The sequence below is a fragment of the Poecilia reticulata genome, linkage group LG14 (genome assembly GCF_000633615.1).
Source record: "Poecilia reticulata strain Guanapo linkage group LG14, Guppy_female_1.0+MT, whole genome shotgun sequence".
In the NCBI taxonomy this organism is placed as follows: Eukaryota; Metazoa; Chordata; class Actinopteri; order Cyprinodontiformes; family Poeciliidae; genus Poecilia; species Poecilia reticulata.
The window spans coordinates 27,825,495-27,839,223 of record NC_024344.1 but is presented as its reverse complement, the minus strand read 5'-3'; the positions used below and the strand labels follow the sequence as shown (position 1 = coordinate 27,839,223).

The following is a 13,729-nucleotide window of genomic DNA, read 5'->3' as shown; positions in this document are numbered from 1 at the left end:
TGATCGGGGGTTTTCCGGGCAGTTGCGTCATCGCCCGAGGACCTTTAAATCTCATCAGCTGTTTTTAAATAGCTCTAAAATCTTAACATTTTGGGCAAAACCTTTATGCGGAATAGTTTTTGAAAGATTAAAGCTTCTTTTAGCGGATAATAAAAAAAAATTTTTTTTAAAAGGCACGTGGAGTCTTTGTTTACAGAGCGAGTCGAGGTCACATGACAGCTGGACCCACCGTTGGGTCCTCTGGCTTAACAGGTTAATGTGGCTTTGAGTGATCATCTGTCCTCTGTGTCATTTCAACAAGAAACAGAGCAACATTAGTCACAGCATTAGCAATGCTTAGATCTCTGGAAGTAACCAGATGTTGTGGGTTTATCCAGAAAACTCAATATCTCCTCTGAACTTCTATTTTTTAATATGAACATATAAATCCACCCCATGAATGCAGTTAAAATCAATGCAGAAAATAGAAAGCATTATATTACTATATGATTATACTTCAGAACTCTTTCATTCAGGGGCATTAAACTCATTTTCATTTTATCCATATCAAGATCATGAATGTTCTCAAGGGTGGGTTGTACGTGAATGTATTGATAAAACACATTAAAAAACTGGTAAGATATTAATAGCTGTCAATAAGGATCTGGGGATTTTGTGCAAATTTCCACAATAGTGGAATCACAGAAAACTGGAGTGACTAATTGATGTATCTTGACATCAGGAAGCTACATGCTGCTACATCAGCAGTGGGATTTGTCAAATTAAAATCCCACATAAAGGATGGGATTTGAATTTGACTCAATTGTTAAGAATATTAATCATCCTATGTCTACTTTTTTGTTTGCACTTAATAACAAAATGTGTTATTTTTTATTCTATCATGACACACAGCTCCCACAGATGGAAGTGAAAAAATAGAGAGTTTGTTTTGTTAAATGAATCAAGATACCATGGTTCTAGGTCTTGATCAAATAAAAGCAGCAGTGATGACTTCACATTCTGTTTCTCTCTGTGGGCACAGGAAGCTCCCTACATGATGCTGAAGAAGAACCACGAGCAGTTTACAGGAAATGACAAGTACGAAGGTTACTGTGCTGAACTAGCATCCGAGATTGCCAAACATGTTGGCTTCACCTACCGGCTAGAACTGGTGGGAGACGGAAAGTATGGCTCCAGAGACCCGGAGACAAAGCAGTGGAATGGCATGGTGGGAGAACTGGTCTATGGGGTGAGTTTGGATATAACAGGCAGTTACAGAATCCAAGACAAGTAAGCTGTTTCGGCTAATCTGGTGACAACTTGTCAACATAGAAGAATGGAAGAGAGCAGAATTTATTTTACTGTCTCACAATGGGAACATTTCTGTGCAGCACCTCCAAAGTGACAGAAAACCAAAGCAAATATACTAACACAAAGATACAAAGCTTTGTGTCTTCTTTACAAAGCAAAGAAGACACAAAGAACACAAAGAATAAAAACAAAATTTTGCCCTTTCTGGGGGGCAGCTGCCCCTCCAGAAAGGGCAAAATTTCAACATAAAACAACATTCAAACCAAGACACTCATTGCATATTGAACTCATTGTTTCATAGAAAGGGCTGCACAGTGGCGCAGTTGGTAGAGCTGTTGCCTTGCAGCAAGAAGGTTCTGGGTTCGATTCCCGGCCCCGGTCTTTCTGCATGGAGTCTCCATGTTCTCCCTGTGCATGGTGGGTTTTCTCCNGGATGGATGGATGGATGGATGGATGGATGGATGGATGGATGGATGGATGGATGGATGGATGGATGGATGGATGGATGGATGGATGGATGGATGGAGAACAAAATGCAAGAATAAACTAAGAAACTAAAGTAAACAGAGGAATAAACTTGTATGGCAAGACCTTTCGAGCAATAATTAATACAGAGACTGTATGGCAAGAATAAACAGACACTATTTCCGATTTGATTAAGAACCAGATTTGTTCTTTGTAATTTCTGTCCAGTAAAACTATTAATCTATAATCAATAGACAGGTCTATATAAAGATATAATCCATATTTCTGTCTCATATTTCTATGGCATTAAAAGGATCTGGAACTTTAGTTTTTCCACTGAAAGCTCTGGTTTGCACAATAAATGCCATGAGGGTGAAGTTTTATGGATGATACTCTGATGTCCCATTCTCCTGAAGGCAGCACAGAGCTGCACCACCAGAAACTGACAAACGCTGAAGAGATGAAGAGTTATGATTAATGTAGTTACAGTTCTATCCATGTTTTAATGTTGCAGCTCAGTCGTTTTGCAAATAGATCAAAGTTTAAACTGGCATGTTGAACATCTTTTATCTGGTCATTTTGTGGAATATTTAACAACTAGAAAATGGCACAAAATAACAATATTTTTTCCACTCTGATTGGCTGCTGTTAGGCCTATAGATTTTAACTTGAATGTTCATTGCATTTTTCATAGACGCCCGTGAAAATAATTTCTATTCCCATGACTTTTTTGTTCTCTGGGAAATTATTTTTGATGACAAATGCAGAAATGAGCATAAAAATCAAAACATCTACAATAGTGATAGTAATATTAATGATAAAATAATGGTCAGTTGAAAGTAGCCTGCAAATTCTTTGGTGGGGGCGGTGAGGGACCTGGATAAAGGCTGGGGGGGGGCGCTGGGCTGAAAAAGGTTGAGAAACACTGGCATAGATCAAACCACTGGTCCAGCACAGCCACTCTCCCCATTATGCCATTTATAGCCAAAAACTTCAAGAAAACGACTCCGCAGCTAAATAATGTTAACTCAAACGGCCTTTGTGACAGTTTTATTGTTCGTTTAACCACAGACACCCCGTGCTACACCTGCTTGGCTAGTTTTAGCTGCNTAAATAATGTTAACTCAAACGGCCTTTGTGACAGTTTTATTGTTCGTTTAACCACAGACACCCCGTGCTACACCTGCTTGGCTAGTTTTAGCTGCTAATAAAAATAATAAACCAAGGGTKCTCACGTCCAGTCCTCGAGAGATACCGTCCTGCAACTTTTCGATGAATCTCTACTCCAACAGACCTGCTAACCAGCCTTTCATTTGATTAATGGTGTGTTAATTGGAGCAGGGAAGCATCTGAAAGTTGCAGGATAGCAGCTCTAAAGGTCTGGACTTCAGCACCTCTGTACTGAACAGTCGTATCGCGACATCCAAACAAATAAACTTACGTTAAGCATAAGTTGATACTCTTGCGCAAACAGAAAGTTAATGCATTCATAAAAAATAATCAAAATCAAAAACATGACGATCTTAACATGAAACTTACTTTTTTAAATAGATCTTTATTGAGATACAGAATACATAACAGTAAAACGCAGCAGACATTGTGGTATAATRTCTGCCAGGGAGTTACAAACATTGAGACAATACATCACCATTACATTACATAAATCCATTAAAGAAAGAACAAAAAGAGCATGTTTTAATAGCTTTAGGGAACTTACCGTCTTATGATTAGATCCAGACAAGACGCCATACTGCCGTCTCCAGGGCAACACGTGACGTCACAGATACGTTGCGATTGTGGGAGCAACTCTTTATCAAACACCATCTTTTTAGGGAAACTGACAAACCTATCTTTAAATTTGACTAAACAAGTGTTTAATTAACATTGTATTTTTAACATACAACACCAACACCTTTTTGATTATGCTCTGTAGATTTTGATTCTTTCCCTAAAATATTTATTATGGAAAGTATTTTTTTTCTTTCAGTTTAATATTGTYTTTAAATTCTGGTTCTCTAAGATGCAAATACAAGTAAAATGTCTTGCCTAGGAAAAAAACTGTATTGTACAATTATTTAGCGGTAGTTTGCTGCCAGTCGTCAGTCTTGATTTTGACAAGAGAAGAAGACATCAAATTGACAATATCCTACCGTATTTTGGAATAACAGTATGTTACTGATGGAATTCCACCGTAAATTTACAGCCATTTCTAAGAGTGTAGGTAACAAAAACACAGTACATTTTTCACACTTTACATAAACAGCCCATTTTGTACCTTGTATTGTATACATGCTCAAGAAATTGACTGGCTTCAACAATAAGTTGAGGAAAATGATGCTGCTTTTTCTTAAAAGGCATATTAATGATTCCTAAAAAAAACTAGATTAGACTATCAGCTGTAGTATTTCTTGTCCATTTTGTGTCTATAATATGACTGAGGCTGGGTCAGCAAATTAGTCTGGTGTCAAAGACAAATCATGTTATTACACATAATGACGGTAAACTGAGTGAATCAATGCATGGGGTCCCACTCAGTATTGTGGTACCCAACGCCCACACTGGTATTGGGTCCCACAATGCCAGTGTATAAGTAAAAAGAAAATAACATTCTTACTTATACAGTTATTCGCAGATTTTTAATTTTATGCTCATGCTATTTGTCAAGACAGAGAACATGTGGAGAGCATCAAAGAAAACATTCAAAATAAGGCAAGCATGTGGGCTATAACATATCTACAAGGAAGGTGTTGCTTTGACACGTTTTCACTTGAGCAAAGAAATTGCTTTTGTAAGTTAGGTCAAGTGTTTTAAAAAGCACCTGTTTTGAGCTTCATGCTCACATGAACAGTGACAGCTCCACAGATGTTTTCATTATGAGTCACTGAACATGTCTGTTAGCTTCAGCAACAGACATGTTCACTGTTTTTACCAAACAAAGACCCCCTCCATTGGGTGACATCTCTTGTCTGTTTCCTCCTGCAGAAGGCAGACATGGCCGTCGCCCCACTGACAATCACTCTCGTCCGAGAGCAAGACATTGACTTCACCAAACCCTTCATGTCTCTGGGAATCTCCATCATGATCAAGAAACCAACCAAGTCCAAGCCAGGCGTTTTTTCCTTCCTTGACCCACTGGCCTATGAGATCTGGATGTGCATTGTTTTTGCCTACATTGGAGTCAGTGTGGTGCTTTTTCTGGTATGATGGCAGCGGTCAGAAATGCTTGTTAATGTAGACTTGTTTCTAATCAAATGTGTAAAAACACAAAGTATTCTTCAAAAACTAATATGAGCTAAAAACTATAGGTACATCCACCCTACATTTGGAAGCAACTAGTTATTGAGTAATTATTTAGGAAAATTAGAATTGTCAAGAATTTTATGTAACTTAAATTGCAAAAGGACTAGTTTATACATGTTATCTTAAGTTGGAGACAAATGACATAATGAAAATTGACATGGAGCTATTCTCAACATAAACACACACACCCCCAAAACACTAACACACCCAACATATTGAACAAATGTATGCTGAGACAACACAATAAATGTCATCCATTGTACAAGGTTTTTTTCCTTTCTTCATGCAATTGTTGTCAGTGACATGTAGAAAAGAGCCAATATAGGTCACTGAATGTTATGCTGTGTGGTGGTGAACAGCAACAAGCATCCAACTGCACTATTTTATGTCAGTGACACACTAATGTTTTCCAGTTCAACCACATGCAGAAATATTTGCTGTTTCAGCCTAATAAACCATTACTCTGATCCTTATCTGTTGTGATCTGTGTTTTCTGTGTTTCTTAGCCTGTTCCCCTGTGAGTCTCTGTCTTCCCTGTTGATTGTTCCCAGCTGTGTCTCATTTTTTTGATTACCCTCCCAGTGTATTTAATCCCACCTGTTGTCTTTGTCTGTTTTCGGATCCTCGTTATGTATGTCATCAGTCTGTTTCCCTGTGTCGCCTCTGTGGATTTTTTCATTAAATCGTCATCAACCTCATCATTTGGGGTAGCGAGGCTTGGATCCAGCAGCAGCTGGAGTTGGCTCAAAGGGATCTCTGCCTTCTCCGCTGCTGCTGGAGGAACTGGGTCTCGCCTCGGACCTCGACGCACCCAGGCGACGTAGGCCGCGAGGGAGGCCGTGGTAGGGATATGGAGCGGTGGAGTTCTGTGGAAAGGCTCCATCCAGCCATAATCCCTGGATGGGAACGTGACTGGCTATCTGCCCGCCAGGAGTTGGATCCCGCTGCTACTGACGCACTGATCCGCCGGAGATCCCAGCCCCTGAGCAATGTCTGCAGCTGCTGCCGGTCCCCGTGCTGAGGCAGCGTAAGTCTCCGCCTTCCGAGTTCCCTGTGCCCGCTGCTGGTGAGCAGTTCCCAGAGTCTGCAGCCTGTCTGACTCCCAGTGCTCCTCCCCGAGCTTCCCAGGWGCTTCCCAGTGCTCCTCCCCGAGCTTCCCAGGAGCTTCCCAGTGCTCCTCCCCGAGCTTCCCAGGAGCTTCCCAGTGCTCCTCCCAGTGCTCCTCCCCGAGCTCAGTCTCCGCCTTCAGCCGGCCACGCCCGCTGGACTGTTTATGGCAGGCTCCGCCTTGACCGTTTTTGTGTTTCCTTTGGACTGAGTTATTCTGTTTTTCGTTGGACTCTTGCCCCCCGTCCAGCGCCCCTCCGCCTGTCCTTGTTGTGTTTGGACTTTTTTTGTTTGGGCATCTGGTATCTGCCCTTGAGGGGGTGGGGGATACTGTTGTGATCTGTGTATTTATTTTTAGGTTTTTCTGTGTTTCTTAGCCTGTTCCCCTGTGAATCTGTGTCTTCCCTGTTGATTGTTCCCAGCTGTGTCTCGTTTCTTTGATTATCTTCCCAGTGTATTTAATCCCACCTGTTGTCTTTGTCTGTTGTCGGATCCTCGTTTTGTATGTCACCAGTCCGTTTCCCTGTGTCGCCTCTGTGGATTTTTTTCATTAAATCAACATTCTCATCCTGGGTCTGCCTGCGTCCTCCCTCACCACTCTACCTCCACAAATTAGGACATTAGTAAAAGAAATTGTGCACATTTGATTTTTGCTTAAAACAATCCTTTCATTTAAAAATATCCCTCCTTTTTTATATTTGGTTAAACGCAATATACTTCTGGAAGGTCTAGATTAAATTATACAGAGACTTTGTTGAAGGAAAAAATGGTCTATGCTTTTAATAAAGATTTGATTGCTTCACCAGGAAAATATTTGTTTTAAATTGAGAAAGTTGTATTTATGTTTTAGTTATTCATTTAAAACTGGATTCTCCTTTGACATAGTTTTCTTTGACAGGCGTTGGTCTCATTTCCATCAAAAACAAACTAATTAGTTAAATGTAAATAATTTTTTATATACCCAGGGTATAAATAATTTAGGTCTTAACTGTAGCAGACTAAGTCATCTGTTTTTGTACTTCTCTACAACTGTTTTTTAAATTTTATGGTCAATCTTGAATCAGTTTGTCTGATAATCCTCATGACTTTTTGCAGGTGAGTCGTTTCAGTCCCTACGAGTGGCAAGGCGAAGAGTCCGATGAAGAAGATGAAACTGTTCCAGCATCAGTATCTCGACGAGCTCCTCCCACTTCATACTCAGAAGACCCTCTCTCTCCAGGTATCCCACCATTTCCAACATCATCACCACCTGATAAACTCGCTCCCATGTTGTAATTCTCCTCACTTCAATAATCAAAGTTTAATTAGTCAGTTTTATCATTCTCTCCTTTCAGGTTACTCTCAGGCTCAGAACCAGAACCAGAACCAGCAGAAAGATAAAGAAGCTCCTGAACACACTAACGACTTTGGGATCTTTAATTCTCTCTGGTTCTCACTTGGGGCCTTCATGCAGCAGGGCTGTGACATCTCCCCCAGGTAAGCCTGAATGGTATAAAAATGAACTGTGTGATAATTGATACATATGTTGACAAAAGATCACATAGATTACATTTTTATTCACAAAGCTGCCTGTCTAAAGCAAAATGTCTGGGAGACTTCTTGTCATAGCTGAGCTGTGATTAAAGCCACCACCTCTTTACACATCAGTTTCTGATGTAGACACAGACACTTGCATTCATAAAACATTTGATTGCATGTGACATGGTGCCTGATTTTTTGTATTTCCAGCTGCGGTCAGACTTGAGGCTGTTTCTATTCTCCATGTGTGTCAGGTTCATCATGCGTGTTTATGGCCTTGACTTTGTGCCTTTTTCTTCTGACAATGACCTTATTTAGGCATATTCCATCCCATATGTCATAGCACATTATGATGAGGTAAATGTGTGTTGTTCATTGGTGATGATTACCTTAGAGGAAAATTGTGAGTAGAATAGTTTGTGTTAGTGTAATTGCTGTGCTGTTTCATAGTGAATACATGGTGAATCCACAGTACTTGCTGGGTTAAAGGACCTCAGCCACCAAACGGCTAAAATCAACTGCACAAAATTCCAGTTCCTTTTTCCTTAGCCCAGATAAGATGCCTTTAGTAATGGAGAGTCTGGTAGTTAGTTTGGTTATTATTTTATAAAGAACAGACCATCACCAGACAAAAATAAGGTATTTAATAGGGCAGAAATATTTATTCATTTTCAGCATTCATGCAGTGCAAAGCAGAACAAACTTGGTCAAAAAGTTGGAGTAAGCAACTGGTTTGTTGATCTATCCATGTTGTCGAGGAATCTGGTATGGGTATGTGAGATCTGTCCAGGTATACGCAGAAAAATGGAATAAAGGCCTGAGCAATAACAGTATACCGAATAATGATTAAATGATTATAAAGTGACAATACACAGGCCAATGAAGAAATGTCTGTAATGTATGATCAAAACATGTATTCTGTACTTTTAATCAAAGAATATTATAGTGATGTATGATCGAAACATGTATTCTGTACTTTTAACCAAGTGAATGTTATAGTAATGCATGCTCTGTACTCCTAATCAGTTGATGTTCTGTACTTATAATCAAGTGAATGATAATGGTTTACATTATGAAGGGCTGAAGGTTATACTTTTGAGTTAACCAACAAACAATGTGATTATATAAAGTCAGCATGTAGTATTAAAAATCATAGATACTGAGGTGAAGGAAAAGAGTACTTCTCACTGAGCAAAAGGCTAGGGACCGAAGGGTGAGTCATCAAATGGGGAAGGAAAGCAAGGGTGCGGCAGAGTTGGAAACAGATGGTCAACGGAARAAAGGGAACTGCCCCGATGAAGCGAGGAGGTAGGGATGAGTCATTGGAAACTTGAGAAAGAGCCCGGTGCTTTCCACCGGCAGCCCTGCCTTGCATGATCTCAAACAATGACATAATGCGATGGGCGGGTTCCATGGAAACACAGTGCATAAATACTGATGTACGGGACAGAACGAGCGTTCTTCGTCCGCGGCGTAGAAGGAGAGTCTTCAAGGGAAACAGACCACCGACCAGCAGAGGACTACACCCCGGGACCAAGGGATTTTGCTCACGACTTCACGCCGCCAAGAAGGGACGAGCTCCACCCGCCAACACCCTGGTTCCAGATCCGACCGAATCCTCTGCCTCTACCCAACGCTCTCAACCCCGGCGCAGCTGACTTGGAGAAGAGACGGAGGTCTCTCAAAGACAAAGAGTCTACATGTTTAATGGAAAGCGTGAGTCTTCTCTCCGCTTCTCTTCAKTAAAGAGGACTTTGCTCCGGCTGGACAAAGACTCTGACCAAGGACCGCAAAAGATTACARCTGCCGAGACCAAAGACCATTGGGTATGAGTTGACCAGCTTCCCCCAAAGCCTCGCTCAGTGAATTTAGTGAAACAGGTTAGGAATGAGAACAAGGAAAGGAGGTGATTAATCCTAGTTGATTTCATTATATTTTTTGCTTCTTTTATAACTCTGGGAAATTAATTTGTTGGTATATGCCCCTGCCAAAGCTTGCTTAATAAAATTATAATTCTAAAATTCTAATGAGCATTGTGAACAGTGAGTTTAATTGTGTCAGTCTTAATTATTATTGGTTCTCCTAATTGGGGTAAAGTTAACATGCATGATTCTAAAAGAATAGATGGCTTTGTGTTTTCCTCTGGTGAGTGTTAAAATAATGACCTTGGGACTTAAATCTAAGTCACTAAATTTAATCTAGCCATTAACAAGTGCCGTTATTTTAGGARAGGAGCTACCGTTAACAGGAGTGGTTGTGGGGGTTATGTCGCTGTGAGGGCTACTCAGTGGAATGCCCCTCAACTGTAAAGGGTCATAACTTCTGGATCGAAGGTAGTCAGAGCTAGACGAGTCCTTTCCGACCCCAGTTTAAACAGATAATTCTCCACAAACTATCTCTAGGGTAAGACCCGAGTTTCTGGGGATTTTCCGGACCTGTTAGACAGAGAACTGGGCAGTAGTGAGTCCAAAGAGTTGTGAGGAGTGGGCGGGACTTACTATTGGGTAGTAACAAACAATGTTCCTCTTCTAAGACTTAGCATCAATGTGAAACAGCTTGTTCTTTTAAAAATAGCACAGTAGATGCTAAGATGGTTTTAGATTCTTTAAAACATGGAAGTCACAACTTTTTACTTTGTCTGGGTGGAACTTTGGTCTCAACCTCAGAGGGAACCAGTTCTTTGATGAGTTGCACCTCATCTGGTGCTTTTCTTTAGCTTGTTGTTCACTACATTACACTGAAGCTGCATCAATGTGAACATCACACAGGGTCACCTTTAGTGGGGTGGGGCCGCAGGGTTAAACAGGATCTGTGTGTGTGTGTGTGTGTGTGTGTGTGTGTGTGTGTGTGTGTGTGTGTGTGTGTGTGTGTGTGTGTGTGTGTGTGTGTGTGTGTGTGTGCGTGTGTGCGTGTGTGTTTGATGGGATTTGACTGAATGTATTCTATGCTTTCAATGTTAATGTGAAGCATGAATATCCTGCAGGCAGAAACTCTCAGCTGCAGTTTTTGCACCTACGGTACAGCTTTAAGTCAAACAAAATAATATTAAATAATGTGTGCAGTGATTTGATGTCAGCAGCTCAACCAAACACATTACAACTGAGGTCTGATGAGGTCGGTTTCTAGAAAGAAAAGGATCTGAGTGGAAGAAGCTAGAGGTTTTGGTATTGTGCAGATTAATGTTTACCCCTTTTACCCAATTATTTAACTCTGAGACAAAAGCTTAACCATTATTTCCAAAATATTTAAAGCACTCCTTCTGATAAGAAAGACATTATTTTAAACAATGAAATAACTATGCTAGGCCAAAAGTTGGTGATACTGCTACAGTAAGATTGAATGCAAGCACTAGTTTTGCACATTAAGTGATTTCATTAGCACATGAGTGAAACTGTATATTCTGTTTTTCATTTGGAAAGGAAAAACTGAACAAAATAGGTCCAAGTCCAGAATGCAGGCAGCAGTTCCTGAATTTATTAAAAGCTGTTGTTTACTTTCTGTTCTTCCCCACAGATCCCTCTCAGGTCGAATTGTTGGAGGGGTGTGGTGGTTTTTCACCCTCATCATCATCTCTTCCTACACAGCCAACCTGGCAGCTTTTCTCACTGTGGAGAGAATGGTATCCCCCATAGAGAGCGCAGAAGACCTAGCCAAGCAGACCGAGATCGCCTATGGTACACTTGAAGGGGGCTCAACCAAAGACTTCTTCAAGGTTAGTGTGCATGCTCACTCTTGATACCACAACAAATAAAAAAATAGATGCTTTTCTTCTGTGCTATAAATGAAAAATTCCCTCTGACAACTAAAATGTTTATGTTAAAATTAGACCAAATCAAAAAAGTATAGATTGAGTTAGTACAACTTATTTCAACTCATCTAATGACACTTTTTCAAATACCAGAGGTTACTAAGTGTAAGTCAAAATTTGATTAAATCTTTTGTCTCACAGTTTTTATATTCACACACACTTACTATGGACACACACACATGCAATACTAAAATTACACATATACACTATTAAATTACCACACATGTATAGAATTTTCTCTCACACACTACTACAGCACACACACAAGACTAAAATTGCATTTATATGGTATTAAAATATCACACACATACATACTGTTTAAAGCACACATAGGCACTAGTCTGAATGAGAGGTCAGAAATGTGTGTGAACTAATACTAGACTGCTTGAATGACAATAGATGTATGTGTGAGATACTCTTACTTGTCTGTGTGAGAGGTGTCACGGAAGAGGCGGAGATGGAGATGGCATCGAGTATGGCTGGATCCCAAACTGAGTAATATTGGCACTTCCAATAGGTGGCAGCAATACAGGGAACAAGCAACCAACGACAATGAACTTTGGAGAAAAGAAGGCAAAACATGGCTAACTGTAATTTGACAACGAGCAGTATATGACAAACAGCCGCAATTTTTAATTGTATTTTCTCATCAGCGGATCTAACAAGCAGTGTGACCTGTGCCATAAGTGAAAGAACTCCTATGAACACTGTGACTGTCTGTGCTAGCTTATCAGCGGTTTTAGAAAGGTGGCACCGACAGATAGACATAGCTGTCTAGATACTCTATGGTAGGAAAATCTGACATGAAGCACAGATCGTCAATACATCGGCGCTCATTGGAGCTATTTTGTTTAAGGCACAGGACACACAGCTTTTTATAGTCGGTAATAGAGTACCATTAAGAATTGCAGCAGTTTGTCTTATGCTGTCCTTTGCAGGGCCGTGCAGAGACCACTAAAGGGGCAGGTGCTAAAAAAACCCCAAAAGGGCCCATCTAACCGCATTCTAGGACAGAATATTAACAAAACCACTCAGCTTTCAGAGTTTAATAAACAATGATAAATTACAACATTGTGATATACAATAAAAGCTAAGGAAAATCTCTATAGAAACCAAAAATGTAATTGTTCATGTATGTCACCATGAGAAAAGCCTACTGAGTTTTGCTTAAAAAACTTTTTTTTTTTATTAAAATCACACATTTTTGTCTCATGAAGTGAAATTGTTTTGCAAAACAAACTTATTTGCGCTTGTCAGAAATCTTTTCTTGCTATTCTAAGTTTTTGTTTGTGACTCAAAGTTTTGCTTGTGATTCTCACATGATGTCGTGGGAAAAATCGCAACAAAAGATTTCTGATGTGTCCAAATAAAAGTTTATATTTGGCAAATAACTTTTTAAGTTCACGAGACGAAAATGAGTTATTTATTTTAGTAGTAAAAATTTAATGTTACCCCTCCCAGACCAAAAAACACACATCCGTTTTTGCCCTGAACCGCAGATAGGAACGAAGCTATCTGTGTTAAATGGTTCGTTCCTGCTTGGAGCGCTTGACAGTGAAGCTGTACTCAGCTGCAGTCAGTAGAAGCTGCAGCTGAGTACAGCTTCCACGAACAACTGTGGCTGTTACTATGCTGCTAAGAAAAGTTATAAAATCAGGTTTTCAAAAACAAAATAGAGAGAGAGAGAGAGAGAAAAAGGCAAGAGTGTTAATTTATAACCCAGTTTTTCTCCAAGAGAGGTGGGTAGACTGTGTGAGATTATCAACCATTTAGCATAATTAGCTTAGCTACAAACTACTGTTTGCCACCTTTTCACTAGCATTTAATGAATTAAGGAAATAAATTACCAACATATTCATATATTTAACTTGCTCCATGTGCCTTTTACCACTTAACAACAGGTGAGTCAGTCAGCAGCAGCTCTAACCCACGTCCCTCCTGACCCATCCTCTCCTGAGTGAAATTAAAACTGCAGTACGTTACTTTTTATATAAAAAAAAAAAAATTGCAAAATTTTTGAAACTGTCATTATGTTGTGACAGTATGGCATGAGAGGTAATCTGTGAAAAATCTATTTCCTCTGCTTCCTCCCATGGTTCTCTAGAAACAACCAATCAGTGGCAGGAAAGTTTTAGTGCTGTCAATCACAATCTCATGTGGTGCTGCTTATCCTTCCTCCCCTTGATTTGTGCCATGCTGCAGCTAGCATAGAACAGAGCTGTGCAGATTCAAACTGTGAAT

At 40.0% G+C, this 13,729-nt stretch overlaps 1 protein-coding gene across 6 annotated transcripts in view; it reads left to right on the top strand.

The window, feature by feature from the left end:
* gria1b (glutamate receptor, ionotropic, AMPA 1b) overlaps nt 1–13,729 on the top strand; it is a 192,890-nt gene that overhangs the window by 139,140 nt on the left and 40,021 nt on the right. For all 6 annotated transcript variants that reach the window (XM_008428690.2, XM_008428691.2, XM_008428689.2 and 3 more), the window contains exons 10-14: nt 1,022–1,228; nt 4,738–4,953; nt 7,258–7,381; nt 7,497–7,638; nt 11,194–11,392. In XM_008428690.2, the coding sequence (XP_008426912.1) occupies nt 1,022–1,228; nt 4,738–4,953; nt 7,258–7,381; nt 7,497–7,638; nt 11,194–11,392 (888 nt within the window). The remainder of the gene's footprint in view (nt 1–1,021; nt 1,229–4,737; nt 4,954–7,257; nt 7,382–7,496; nt 7,639–11,193; nt 11,393–13,729) is intronic.